Source organism: Suncus etruscus, chromosome 17, assembly GCF_024139225.1.
Source record: "Suncus etruscus isolate mSunEtr1 chromosome 17, mSunEtr1.pri.cur, whole genome shotgun sequence".
In the NCBI taxonomy this organism is placed as follows: Eukaryota; Metazoa; Chordata; class Mammalia; order Eulipotyphla; family Soricidae; genus Suncus; species Suncus etruscus.
In genome coordinates this window covers 21,692,059-21,706,922 of record NC_064864.1, presented here as the reverse complement: position 1 = coordinate 21,706,922, position 14,864 = coordinate 21,692,059, and the positions used below count along the sequence as shown (strand labels likewise).

The following is a 14,864-nucleotide window of genomic DNA, read 5'->3' as shown; positions in this document are numbered from 1 at the left end:
CTGTAAGTAGGAAGAACCAGGAATTAAACTCACTGCTCACACTTGCCTTGAGCATTTCTAGTCACTGACCATCTTTGAGGCCCTTTCTCACCAGGATCTCAAATAGGAGATCACTTCAGAGTGGGCGGTATCAGTATTTGAGTCACCTATGAGATTCCCTAGTAGAGAAGAAAAAAAACAAAGCCAAGAGCTGAATATACAGGTGAGATAGGACACTTACTTTCACTGAGTGTACTCTAGGTTCAAGAGCCAAGCAGGAGGAAAAGGCTATCTTACAAGTGAAACTTCCTAGGCCAAATCGACAACATAAAGGAAGGGCACCTGCCTTGTATGTCACTGATCCAGGTTTAATCCATGGTACTGGATGTGGTCCCTTGGGTACAGAAAGGAGTGACCCTGAGCTAGGAGTAAGTTCTTAGGACTTCCAGGTGTAGTCCAAAACCAAAACAAGTGAAGCTACCCCCAAGTGAATGGTGGGTATGTAAACAAACCATTGAGGAATACTGGGGACAGCACTGAAATTGAGGGCCATAGCCCTCAAGTAAAAGTACTCCTGGTGCCGTCTTCACACAGTTGACAACTAGAATTAATCCAAACAATTAATCTAACAATTTTGAATTAATAATCCAAACATCTATCCAGCAGAGAACAGAAAAGGATTTTGGGGCAGAGTTACTGAAGGAAATAAAACTCAGTGTAAATAAAGACTGCTACCCATGAGGATGACATTCAGACATGCTCAAGAAATGGAGGCAAAAACAAAATCATGTGCAGTGTGACTGCAATGACAGAAAGTCGTAAGCAAGTGGGGGATGATCTACAATGCTGGGAAGAGGAACCTCTGAGTGCTGGGCCTATTAAAGGCCTGAAGGCCTTCACAGAGCAATAGCATTGCAGGTAAGCCAGCAAGTAGAGCCTTTGTCTTGCACACAGCCAACTGGGGTTTGATTCCCAGCATCCTATATGGTCCCTTGAGCCTGCCAGGTCTGGCTGTGGCTACCGGGGTGTTTATGTGTAGACACTGAAGATGTGGCCTTGTGTCATTCCCTGAAGTGTGTGACATTTCAATATGAACAGAGTGCATGAGACAACAAAGTTCCTGAGTGGTGGCCCCAGAACCTTACCCTGCTACATCTTTCTTAGGCTTAGAACTTCAGTTGCCTCACACCTGAATTAATGGAACACTTTCAGAGTTAGTCCACCTAGTGTGAATCAAAGCTGACTAGAGTGTGCCAAGGGCCCACAGTGACCCAACAGGGGCTCCATCCCACACAGCAGTCAGTTAACTTCCTCAAGCATCACCTCTGATGATGACTGAAAGGAAACTGAGAAAGGAGAACAGATTATTGGTAGGGACAGGAATGAGCCATTTCTTAACCAACAAGGGTTAGCTCTCACACCCTGTAGTCTATACAGGAAGGAGCAGGAGGATACAGACCAAAAAAAAAAAAAAACAGGAACCTCAGAGATGGGGAGGGTGGTGGCCTTTGTAGTCCGGGACTACAAAAACTACAAAGGCTGTCGTCTGGGCCTACTTGTACCTCACCTACTGTATCATTCACCCTTCTACTAGACTAGATGCAAGTCTAGGAGATTTGTTCAAAAGTTAACCTGCTGGAGGGCTGGAGCGAGCCACAATGAGTAGGGCATTTGCCTTGCATGTAGCCAACCTGGGTTCAATCCCCAGCATCCTCTATGGTCCTCCAAGCCTGCTAGCAGTGATTTCTGAGTGCAGAGCCAGGAGTAACCCTTGAGTTATGCTGGGTATGGCCCAAAAACAAAATAGAAAAAAAGACAAAAAAAACAAACAAGCAAAAAAAAAAAAAAAAAACTAACCTACAGTCAGGTCACAGCTCACTCTACCTGCCCTATCAACCCCAACCTCCAGCAGGTTTCTAGGAAGAGTCAAAAGCAGCCTGTGGGGTCACCAGAAAGAAAACAACCTTGGCTATTAGTCATCATACACAAAGATGTGTAAAAGTGACAATCAGGAAAACTAAGGAAAGAATATGGCTGCACACAGTATGCCAGACTTGCAACACTTTATGTTCAAAACAGTCTCCAATGCAAAGTTCAGGGGCCAGAGAGAGAGCACAGCAGGCAGGGTGTTCAAAGACAAGGGGCTGGAAGACAAGATAGGAGTTAAGGCATTTATTTCACATGCAGCCAACCTGCTGGATCCCTGACAGCACATGGTCCTCCAGCCACTGAGTGAACCCTGGCAGTACCACATTCTCAAGCTCATGCTCTGAACCTTTGTTGAACGGAGATCATTTAGAGGGGCTTCAGGAATCTGGTACACTGCTTAGAAGCAAGAATGTTTAAAAAGGGGGCCGGAGAGATAGCATGGAGGTAGGGCATTTGCCTCGCAAGCAGGAGAACAGTGGTTTGAATCCTGGCATCCCATATGGTCCCCGAGCCTGCCAGGGATGATTTCTGAGTACAGAGTCAGGAGTAACCCCTGAGCTGCCGGGTGTGACCAAAACAAAAACAAAAACAAAAGCAAAAAAAAAAGGATAAGTAGATTCCAAGAGGTAAAAATAACTTACCCAAAGACTCACTGTGGCAGCAATTAGTACATCAAAAAATAGTTAAACTTATCTGGTCAGGGACCTGTATTAATAGTCCCATACCATACCACCTCCCCCTAGCAAGGGATTTGTTACTCAAGTGGAAAGGAGGCGGCGGGAGAGATAGTACAATAGGAAGGGCACTTGCCCTTGAGACGACTGCCCTGGGTTTCATCCCTGGCATCCCATATAATCTCCCAAGCACTACACCACGAGTAATTGAGTGCAGAAGCATGAGTAACCCCTGAGCATTGCTGGGTGTGCCCTTTTCTTTTTTTCTTTTTTTTTTGGGGGGGGTGGTTTGGGGCTCAGGGGTTACTCCTGGCTGTCTGCTCAGAAATAGCTCCTGGCAGGCATGGGGGACCACATGGGACACCGGGATTCGAACCAACCACCTTTGGTCCTGAATCGCTGCTTGCAAGGCAAACCCCGCTGTGCTATCTCTCCAGGCCCAGGTGTGCCCTTTTCCTAATAAAAAAGACTAGTTACGGGGCCAAAGAGCACACAGCACACAGCTGACACAAGACAAACCTGGGTTCGATTCCCGGCATCGCATATGGTCCCAGGAGCCTGATAAGCACAGAGTCAGGAGTAACCACTAAGTGCCGCTGGGTGTGACCCAAAACAAACAAACAAAAAAGACTAGTTACTTTTCATAGAATACAAGTGAAAAGTAGAGGATGATGGGTCCATGAGTGAGTGGAATGGGATGCAACTGCCCAGCCCTGAGAAGGAGGCTACATTACACCTTCCTACAGTGGCAAGGTTTTGTTGACACAGTCCTGCCCAGCCCTCACTACCCACAGCGTAAGTCCTACCTGTACCCGCCTCATCAAGAATAGCAGTAACAGGGCCCGGAGAGATAGCACAGCGGTGTTTGCCTTGCAAGCAGCCAATCCAGCACCAAAGGTGGTTGGTTCGAATCCCGGCGTCCCATATGGTCCCCCGTGCCTGCCAGGAGCTATTTCTGAGCAGACAGCCAGGAGTAACCCCTGAGCACTGCCGGGTGTGGCCCAAAAACAAAAACAAAAACAAACAAACAAAAAAAGAATAGCAGTAACAGGGTCCGGAAGGGTGACGCAAGCAGTAGGGTGTTTGCCTTGCATGCGATAATCTAGGACAGACTGCGCTTTGATCCTTTGGCATCCCATATGGTCCCCAAGGAGCGATTTCTGAACACATAGTGAGGAGTAACCCCTGAGCGTTACCAGTGTGGCCCAAAAACCAAAAAAAAGAAAAAAAAAAGAAAAGAAAAAAAGAACAGCAGTAACAGGTGGAAGTCTTAGTCAGGAATAGATTAAGGGCTGCAGCTGTGGTAGGGGGTTCGGCAGTTTATAAAGAGAACCAAGGGGGAGCCGGAACAATAGCTAAGCGAGTAGGGCATTTGCCCTTGTACTCGCCAACGAGGGTTTGAACCCCAGCATCCCATATGGTCCCTGCGCTGTCAGGAGCACAGAGCCAGGAATAACTCGAGTGCCATCGGGTGTGGCCCCAAAATAAAGAGAACCAAGGGTTAGACCAGAACGACAGTACATAGGGTAGGGAATTTGTCTTGCACACAGTTGACCAGGGTTCGATCCCCAGCATCCCATATGGTCCCTCTGGATCCTGGAGTGATCCAAGAGTGAATCCTAAGGGCAGAGACAAAAGTCAGCCCTGACCAGCACTGGGTATGGCTCATAGAAACAAACAAAAGATAACCAAGTCTGGAGAAATCAAACCAGTGGGTCAGGTGCTTACTTCGCACAGGACTGACCAGAGTTTGATTCCCTGCACCAAATGTGATCCTGAGCACTGCCAAGTTTGTCTTTGAGGACAGAGCTGGGAATGAGCTCTGAGTACTGACAGGTATAGCACAACAAAAAAGAACGCATAGAAAGAGAACCAATAGGGGCCAGAGAGATAGCATGGAGGTAAGGCGTTTGCCTTTCATGCAGAAGGTCATTGGTTCAAATCCCGGCATCCCACATGGTCCCCTGTACCTGCCAGGAGCGATTTCTGAGCGTGGAACCAGGAGTAACCCCTGAGCACTGCCAGGTGTGACCCAAAAACCAAAACAAAAAAAAAAAAGAGAACCAATGGAGGAGGGCCGGAGAGATAGCACAGCAGTAGGGCATTTGCCTTAAACATGAAAGGATGGTGGTTCGAATCCCGACATTCCAGATGGTCCCCCAAGCCTGCCAGGAGTGATTTCTGAGCATAGAGCAAGGAGTAACCCCCGAGCACTGCCAGGTGTGACCCAAAAACCAAAACAAAACAAAACACCAAACAAACAAAAAAGAGAACCAATGGGACTCAGGATGGCTGCAGTCTCTGGTGGAGGCCAAAGATCATCAGCAGCTTGCTAGCTGGCCCTTCTTTACCTGTTTGGGGCCTAGTGACCCAGTGGGAGCTCCTGAAATAGCTACAGAAAAGCTGGATGCTCATGGGTGATGGCTCCTCTGACCCACTTTCCCAGAGCACTGACTTCTAGCTAATGTCTCCCACAAAAGGTGTAACCTCTCTTACAAGATTAAAAGTGGGGGCTGGGGCCAGAGCCATAGCACAGAGGGTAGGGCGTTAGCCGTGCATGTGGCTGACCCAGGTTTGATTCTTAGCATCCTATGTGATCATGCTAGGAGAAATTTCTGAGTGCATAGCCAGAAGTAACCCCTGAGTGCCGCGTGGTATTGCCCAAAACAGACAATATAATTAAAAAAATAAATAGACGAATAAATAAAGTGGATCTGGAGCAATAGCATAATGGGTAGGGTAGGTTTTCTTGCATGTGGCCAGCCTGGGATGCCAGGTTCAGTCCCGAGCCTCAATCCAATTCAGGAATGATTACTGACCACTTCCAGGTGTGGCCCACAAACAAGAATAAAAGTGGAAGTCAGACCAACAGTACAGTGGGTAGGGTGCTTGCCTTGCATACGGCTCAACCAAGGTTCAATTTCTGGCACAGCATATGGTCCCATGAGCCTGCCTGGAGTGATCCCTGAGTGTAGAGCCAGGATTAAGCCCTGATCACTGCCAGGTGTGTTGTCTGGGACGAAAGTGGTTGGAGGGGATGGGAGATAGTTCATCGGTTTACGGCACAATCCAAGTTTGGGCTGGAATCCAAGTTCCAGTTGTCATCACATGCCTCACCCCACCCACATATTACCAAGTACAGCCATGTAGTCTTTGCATCCCCAGGGTATCCCCTGGTGACCTCAGACCAACAGAAGTTCTGCATCCTTAGGCCCTAGTATTGAACCTTTTGCCCTGAATGACCAACTATGACCAGGAGTGGCTCCTGACCCCTTGAGAGGCCTTCCCCAAAGGAGGCAGTTTCTGCCGGGAGCTATTTCTGAGCAGACAGCCAGGAGTAACCCCTGAGCATCGCCGGGTGTGGCCCAAAAACCAAAAAAAAAAAAAAAAAACAAAGGAGGCAGTTTGTCTCTTGCCCTAACATGATTCAGCAAGCATTCATCAAACTTACAAGCAGCAGTGTTCTCTCCTTCGTGCCTCTATTTTCTCATCTTAAAAACTGGATTAATGGGGCCGGAGAGATAGCATGGAGGTAAGGCGTTTGCCTTTCATGCAGAAGGTCATCGGTTCAAATCCCGGCGTCCCATATGATCCCCCGTGCCTGCCAGGAGCAATTTCTGAGCATGGAGCCAGGAGTGGCCCCTGAGCACTGCCGGGTGTGACCCAAAAAAACCACAAAAAAAAAAAAAAAAAAAAAAATGGATTAAGGGCCCGGAGAGATAGCACATCGGCGTTTGCCTTGCAAGCAGCCGATCCAGGACCTAAGGTGGATGGTTCAAATCCCGGTGTCCCATATGGTCCCCCGTGCCTGCCAGGAGCTATTTCTTTTTTTTTTGGTTTTTGGGCCACACTCGGCGATGCTCAGGGGTTACTCCTGGCTGTCTGCTCAGAAATAGCTCCTGGCAGGCACGGGGGACCATATGGGACACCGGGATTCGAACCAACCACCTTTGGTCCTGGATCGGCTGCTTGCAAGGCAAAAGCCGCTGTGCTATCTCTCTGGGCCCATCCAGGAGCTATTTCTGAGCAGAGAGCCAGGAGTAACCCCTGAGCACTGCCAGGTGTGACCCAAAAATCAAAACAAAAACAAACAAAAAAAAAAAACTGGATTAACACAGATGGCTCCTGGGGCCAGAGTGATAGCACAGCGGTAAGTCATTTGTCTTGCTTACAGCCACCTGGGACAGACCCAGGTTTGATCCCTGGCACCCCATATGGTCCCCTGAACCTGCCAGGAGAGATTTCTGAGCACAGAGCCAGGAGTAACCCCTCAGTGTCACCGGGTGTGGCCCAAAAAATAAAAAATATCCACAGACAGCTCCATAAATCAACCATCAAGAGGGAGTCCAGGAAGTTGAGCCCTGCCTGTTACAGTCTATATTCACCTAGCACTCGGGGATTCACAGAATGTGCAATCTCCAATGCATAGCCACAGAGGGTGTGAGCGCATATATAATGCACCAATGGGCTAACATGTCAACTCCTGCTTGATCCAACAAACCAACCACACTGCTGCTAAGAAAGACCTAGTCACGCATATCACTTCCAGTAGAAACACTAGTGCAGAAGGTCGGATACACTAAAATCTGTGTTGACAATGGTTTCCTGCTTGACATCATGAGCACTGGAACTTGGGCATGATCAGACAGACAGGGCTACCAGCCTCAAGGAATGAACAGACCCTCTAGTGGAGGTTGAGACATCCTGTCAATCAACAAGCAGACCTTGGAGAAAGCAGTTGAGACAGCAGCTTACCTGTAGGAGAAAAAAAGCCTAAGATTCCCCTCAAAAGCCCTCAATTGGGATAAGCCACAGGAATGGTTAAACCAAGCCTCACTTGTTTCTGCAAGTAAGAGACCACAAACCACAGGCAGAATTTAGACTGGTTTCAGAATATCCCAGCTTTTTTTGGGGGGAAGGGCACCCCACACCCACTGATGCTTAGGGATTTCTCCTGTCTCTGCACTCAGGAATCACTCCTGGGACCATACGGAATTCGGGGAATGACCCCAGGTTGGCCAAGTGAAAGGCAAGCGCCCTACCCACCATACTCTAGCCCGAGAGTACATCAGCTCTACAGGCACTTCCAGACCCTTGGAAGTTGCTGTGTGGTTGGTTGTTCCTTTTGCTTTGTTTTTGCCTAAACAACCTCTATTTTCCCTAACAGTGTAGTCCAGGGGTCTCAAACTCGCAGCCCTCCGTACAACATTTTGTGGCCCTGCCCTAGAGGAATTTTTGTTTTGTTTTGTTTTAGTTGTTTGGGTCACACCCCCCAATGTTCAAGGCTTACTACTGAATTTGCACTCAAGGATCACCCCGACTTTGCCTCCTGTGGCCCCCGGGTAAATTGAGTTTGAGACCCTTGGTGTAGGCAGAGCTCTCTGCATCTCACAGCTCCTCACTGATCTGGGTGTTCAAATTCTGCTGGGGGGGGGGGGGGCACCTCAGAAGGGATGATAGCCCAATCTGCCCATATTCAATTCCACTCCTGTTTTCTCAGCTCCCCTAGCACTCAACAAATGCACAACACAGAATAGCCCCCAACCCCCAGAGGTCCTTTTTCCTCTGCAATCAGTTCAACAGACATTCAGCCCATGCCTGGACATACATACAATCCACTGTACTGTGAAGTGGAGCTAGAAGTCTCAAGAATAACATGGTAAAAAAAAAAAAAAAAAAAAGAATAACGTGGTAGGGGGACTGGAACAATAGCTTGTCAGGTACGGCGTTTGCCTTACATGTGAAGGACCCAGGTTCAATCCCCGAATCCCAGATAGTCCCTGGAGCCCACTAGGATTCCTAAGTGCAGAGGCAGGAGTTACCCCTGAGAGCCACTGGATGTGGCCACCCCACCAAAAAAAGAATTACACGGTAGAAAAGGTGAAAACATCTTGGAGCGATAAAGTACTTTTATTTGTTCACTACCAGAAGTAGTTAGTCACTATACACACATTTGCACTAGAGAGCCTAAAGACCTGTGGAACATTTACCTCCAATTGCTAAGGAAGGCCCAAAGGTCACCTCCAGGCTCTAAAGTCTTCCGGAGTCTGAAGAGATGATACAAACCCAGCAACTTCAACTATATTCCCCAGAGTTCCCTAACAAGGTTCAGGGCTTTCACCTTCATGCTCCAAAGTCCCCACATCTCTAAGGGCTCAGGAGTCAGGTGACCCATTCTCAGATCTCAGCTTTGTCTGGGCAGTTCTTTTTGTTTTGTTTTGTTTTGTTTTTGTTTGGGGCACCATATGGGATGCTGGGATCGAACCTAAGTCAGCTTTGTGCAAGGCAAAAGCCCTCCCCACTGTGCTATAACTCCTGACCCCTGAGAAGAATTCTCTTTTTTTTTTTGAGAAGACTTCCCCTCCCACCTTCCCTGGAAGGCAGGCTAACTCCTACCATTTTCTTTTTCTTTTTCTTTTTTTTTTTTTTGGTTTTTCAGCCACACCCATTTGATGCTCAGGGATTACTCCTGGCTAAGCGCTCAGAAATTGTCCCTGGCTTGGGGGGACCATATGGGACGCTGGGGGATCGAACCGCGGTCCTGATCCTTGGCTAGCGCTTGCAAGGCAGACACCTTACCTCTAGCGCCACCTCCCCGGCCCCTCCTACCATTTTCTATGAGGGAGATAATCCAGAAAGGTTAAGTAGCCAGCAAAAAGTTGAGCTTCTAGGGGCTGGAGAGATAGCATGGACGTAGAGTGTTTGCCTCAAATGCAGAACAACGGTGATTCAAATCCTGGCATCCCATATGGTCCCCTGAGCCTGCCAGGAGCCATTTCTGAGCGTAGAGCCAGGAGTAACCCCTGAGCGCTGCCTAGTGTGACCCAAAAACCAAAAAAAAAAGTTGAGCCTCTAGATTCACAGTAACACATCGACTTGATTTCTAAAAGCCACTTCAGTTGTGAGATCGCACAAACACTCTGGAAAATACACTGGCACTTTCAGCAAGGGCTTTATGTGACAAGGACCATATTTTACAGAAAGACCTAGATTGAGGCCTTTTGGGAAACTAAAAGGGAAAACAATATTGAGGAATGGTTAGGCACGGAAGAAAGAGTCCTACATATTTGATATTTAAGCAGACACCTGAACAAAGAGAAGTAGCTGGTCATGAATATAATAGAAATCTATCCATTGTTGAAAACATAAACACCTGATAACAATTTAAAAAGAGAAGAAAGAAAATACTTGGGGCCGGTGAGGTTGTGCTAGAGGTAAGGCGTCTGCCTTGCAAGCGCTAGCCAGGGAAGGACCAAGGTCCGATCCCCCCTCCCCCCGCGTCCCATATGGTCCCCTAAAGCCAGGGGCAATTTCTGAGCACTTAGCCAGGAGTAACCCCTGAGCATCAAACGGCTGTGGCAAAAAAAAAAAAAAAAAAGAAAAGAAAATTCTTGACAGGGGCTGGAGAGATAGCACAGCGGCGTTTGCCTGGCAAGCAGCCGATCCAGCACCAAAGGTAGTTGGTTCGAATCCCGGCGTCCCATATGGTCCCCTGTGCCTGCCAAGAGCTATTTCTGAGCAGATTGCCAGGAGTAACCCCTGAGCACAGCCGGGTGTGACCCCCCCCCAAATAAAAATACTTGGCATATTCAAGAAACAAAGACCATAGAGGCTGAATAGGGCGGTGAAGATCTAAGTAAGGGTGGGGCAGCTGTAGTTTTTGGCGACATCCAGCAATGCTCAGGGCTTACTCCTGGCTCTATGCTCCAGAGGTCACACCTGGTGGGCTTGGGGAACTATACTGGATGCCAGGGATTGAACCTAAGTCAGCAGCATGCAAGGCAAGCACCATACCCGCTTTACTATGTCTTCAGCCAATAAGGTCAGAAAATTTCTGGCTGGGCAGTGGGGGTCTAAGGGGACGACCTACAGTCCCCAGAGGGCTCTCCTAAAATGTACCAAATCAAAATTGCTTTTTCTCAAAAGGAGGTAGGAGAATAAACTTGTATTTAAAATTAAAATGTTAACTAAATCATTGTCCTCTAGGCTCTTGACAGATACAACAGGGTAAAAAGGGAACAATAAACCAGTTAAGTAACTGAAACTTCCCTTCCACTGAAAAGTTCCAGTTAACTCCCTTTATCTGTTGTAAATCACTTGCATTCAACTTTTCCCAAAAGTCAGGGAGATAGCTTAGTGGACTGGAACACCACACTTGCACGCTGGAGCCCAAGGTTAAATCTCTGGCAGTCATGATCCCTGAGCCCACCAGAAACCACCCCTGAGTTCCACCAGGTATAATCGCAAACCAAAAAAACTTTCCTCAAAATGAGCAATTTTGGGCCGGAGCATTGGTGCAAGTGGTAGGGTGTTTGCCTTGCATGTGCTAACCTAGGACGGATCATGGTTTGATCCCCCAGAGTCCCATATAGTCCTCCCATCCAATCAAGGAGCGATTTCTGAGCACATAGCCAGGAGTAACCCCTGAGTGTCACCTGGTATGGCCCAAAAAGCAAAACAAACAAACCAACAAAAAAACAAAATGACCAATTTTAAACAACAGCGCAAACACCAGAGCAACTCATGACAAATAAAATGTCAAAGATCCTAATCCAGATCAAATAATACCTCAAGTATCCTACTGCAAATCCTCTTAATTCTGTGCACAATAAACCAAGGCAAGCAGAATCATGACATTCAAAATAGATCCTGGAGAGAAAAGAGACAAATCTGAGAGCCTTCCCCCATCATTTTCAAAGACAGCCTTTGAAAATGCTTGTCCCAGGTGGCAGTAGCCAGAAGGGCTTCTAAACCCAACAACCTATAAAAATCTCCCATTGTGTGGTAGAAAAAAAACTTCCCATATATAAAGTTACAGGCTTTAAACAGAAACAACAGGAGCTGAGGATATAATATAGAGTGAGTGGTAGAGCACAGACAAACATGTAGACAGCTCTGATGAGTTCTATCTCAGGCACCTCAAACCCCCTTACCTGTACCAGGTGTAGCCCTGGAGCAACCCCACTCCAGTACTGACAGGCATGGCCCTGAGAAGGAACCTCAATAGAAAGAGAATCACGAGGCATGGGCCCTCACTGAGAAGGGGCCACATAGATAGTGAAGCAGGTAAGGCTCTTGCTTTCCTGTGGCCAAGTGGGGTCCAGTTCTCGGCACGGGTCTCCTGAGCACCATCAGGAGTGATTCCTGAACACAAGGAAGAGTCAGGAATAAGCCCTGGGCACAGCAGGAGGTGGCCTTAATACTCTCCTTCCCACACACACACACAGAACAAAAGGGCAGAAGAATGTTGGCAGAATAAAGATCAACGCCTGTTTAACAGCCAGGAAGGAACAAGGACCAGAGAAATAGCACAATGGGTTAGGTGCTTGCTTGCCTTGCATATAGCCTACCTGGATTTCTTTCTGGGCATCCTATTTGGTCGCCCAAAAACTGCCAGGAATGATTCTTGAGTGCAGAGCCGAAGTAACCCTAAGCACTACTGCATGTGGCCCAAAAATTTAAAAAATAATTGAGACCAGAGTGATAGCACAGCAGGTAGGGCATTTGCCTTGCATAGGGCAACCTGGGTCTGATCCCCAGCACCCCATATAGGCCTCTGAGCCCCCAGCAGGTGTGATTCCTGTGTGCAGAGTCAGGAATAAGCCCTGAGAGTTGCCAGGTGTAATCCCAAAACCAAAATAGCCAAGTAAAGTATAAGGACATCTTGCCATACAAACTACCACCTTATACAATCTGAATGAACTTGGGAGCACTTATACACCCCTGCCAACATCTTGATTTCAACTTTGTTTTTTTGCTTTTGGGCCACTTTCAGCAGCACTCAGGGGTTGCTCCTGGCTCTACGCTCAGAAATCACTCCTGTCAGGGTAGGGGGACAATATGGGATGCCGAAGTTTGAACCTGGTCAGTCCTGGGTCAGCCATGTACAAGACAAACACCCTAATCTCTGTGCTATCACTGCAGCCCCTTGATTTCAGCTTTGTAAGATCCTGAACAGGTCCTACCCTCAACCTCAGTCCTCCAATCTACAACTAATAAATCTGTGTGTGTTGTTTTGTGGTACTCTGTGGTAATTATCTGCGGTAATCTGCTTCAGCAACTGGAGACACACATGTAATAACCTGGCAAAGAAAGAACCTGGTTTCCCTGGAAGCAAAAGGAGGGTAAATGTTGAAGCACCCAAAGTCCCAGAGCCTCCTGAATATCCCTGAAGGATGGGGTTCACATGCCCCATTTTCTTTCCTGGCAATTCACTCCTCCTGCTCTTTAATTCTGAACTTCCCAATTTCTCAAGATTGCTTCCTCCAGTCAACTCTGGCACATCAAAAAAACGGTGTCTGCGGATTCTGCAGTCTCTGCAGATCTGTCCTTCTAGCCCACAGCAGTGCCACAGCCACACACTGTAGTCCCCATTCCTTCCACCCTCCTAGAGCTTTCCCAGCATTCAGACCCACTTCCTTCCTTCCACATGCCCCACCCCACCCCCTCCATCCAGTTAGTCATTAAGGACGGTCTCTGACTGTTCTCCCCTTTCTCTGGAATCAAAATCTCTTCCTCTTTCAGTTTCTACCACTGCCGAGTGTGGGCCTTGAGAACCTCCAGCTTAGACTGGGTCTGTCCACCATTTTCTGAAGCAATTTCCTAGGCACTCATTTGGCAGTGGGCAAAATAGGGATGAAAGGGAGGGGGGGGATGCCACCAGCCTCCAGAGCCCAGAAAGGTTAAAGGGCCAAGCTGAAGTCTCTTCTCTGAAGCTGCTCCACCTCCAGACTCGAGATCTCCCCAACACTGGCAATTCATTACCTTCAAAGCAGGCCACATGCCAAATGCAAGCTCAACCACTAGCGTGTCAGCACCTGCTCGCTCTCATTCCATCATCGCTACCTGAACCTCCTTTCGGCTCAGACCTCAGACTCAGCCCACAGCTGCATCCGGGGCTTGGTGAGGCCCTGTGAATGCAACCCCTTGTCTTTTCTTTAGGACTCAACTGATTTACCACTTATTCCACCAGGCTGCTGGGAGCCAATTCATAGAAATCGTTGATTCTTCCTCGGAGAAAGATTCCTTAGGCAAAGCCCCAATATGTGCCTTTAAGGAGCTAGCTCCTTGGGGATGGGTGAGTTGGGGGTGAGGGGTCCCCAAACAATTCTGGGTCACTGCAGGCAACTCAAGGACCGAGAGCTGGCTCAGGGGGGGCTGAGCACAGGCTTTGCAGGCAAAAAAGATGGGGTTCCATCCCTGCCTACCAAGGAAGGCATGGTGCAAGTGAGTGCAAGCAGACAGGAATGTCTCCCCAAGTGTGTGTGGGGGGGGGGCCTGAGTAGAATAGACGCTGAACCTCACCTCCCCCCCAAAAAAAGAGAGACCAGACAGTAAATGAAATATGCAGCAAGGGGAAGAGAGCTGAAGTTCTGGCCAGGGGGTGGGATGAGGGGGAACCACACATGGAACCCCAACAGCAGCCAGCAGTGCAAATGGCAACTCAACACTCACCACCCCCAGGAACCCAGCCAGGCCGCCCACCCCATCCTCCTCCTCCTCTTCTTCCTCCACCTCCTCCTCCTCTGGGGCTTGTGCACCGAGTTGCTCGTTTCTGGAAGCCTAAGAGCTGGCCCCCCCAATGCCTGCCGTGGCCACTGCACCCCCTCTTTCTTTTGCAATTGCGTGCGGCTCAAAGAGGGGGAGCAGGGCGCACTCAGGGCCAGGCATGACTCATAAGTCAAACCCGGGGCTGGCTGGCAGGCGGGTTTGCAGAGTTCGAGCCCCGGGGAGGCCCCAGGGCCGTTCACAGGCATCCGTCGAGCACGGCAGAGAGGAGCCGGGACCAACGGGGGGTCGCGATGCCCCCCATCGGGGTCCCCCCACCCCCAGTCCGGCCCCGGAGGAGGACTCCAGGGCCCAGGCCCCGCCCGCCGCCGCCGCCGCCCCCGCCCCTACTCACATTTGACTGACCAGCTTCTGCCGGAAAGCGGCGCTCCGCCAATCGGTCTCCTGGCCCGACACGTCCATCCCGGTGCCCGCAACCCCGCCGCCCGCCCGCCCGCCCGCCCGCGACCCGCTCGGCCGCCGCCGCCGCCGCCGATCCCGCTCGCGCTGCCGCAGCTGCTAGCGCCGCCTCCGCCCGCACCGCAGCGCCAGGCCGAACCCGGAAGCCGAGGCCCTGCCGGAAGTGGCGCCGCGGATTGTGGGAAATGGAGTCTCTTGTGCGCAGGGGCTTCTGGGAGATGTAGTCCTTCCGAACCTTCTTGGAGGTTCTGGGGGGGGGGGTGTTTCCTTTGTGTGTGTGTGCGCGTGTGCGTGTGTGTGTGTGTATATGTGTGT

General features: G+C 49.4%; 1 protein-coding gene across 2 annotated transcripts in view; it reads right to left on the bottom strand.

Moving 5' to 3' along the window:
* Positions 1 to 14,640, bottom strand: part of MED15 (mediator complex subunit 15) — an 82,942-nt gene extending 68,302 nt beyond the window's left edge. For both annotated transcript variants that reach the window (XM_049764602.1, XM_049764603.1), the window contains exon 1: positions 14,485 to 14,640. In XM_049764602.1, the coding sequence (XP_049620559.1) occupies positions 14,485 to 14,552 (68 nt within the window). In that variant the 5' untranslated portion in view covers positions 14,553 to 14,640. The remainder of the gene's footprint in view (positions 1 to 14,484) is intronic.
* Positions 14,641 to 14,864: the final 224 nt, after the last annotated feature.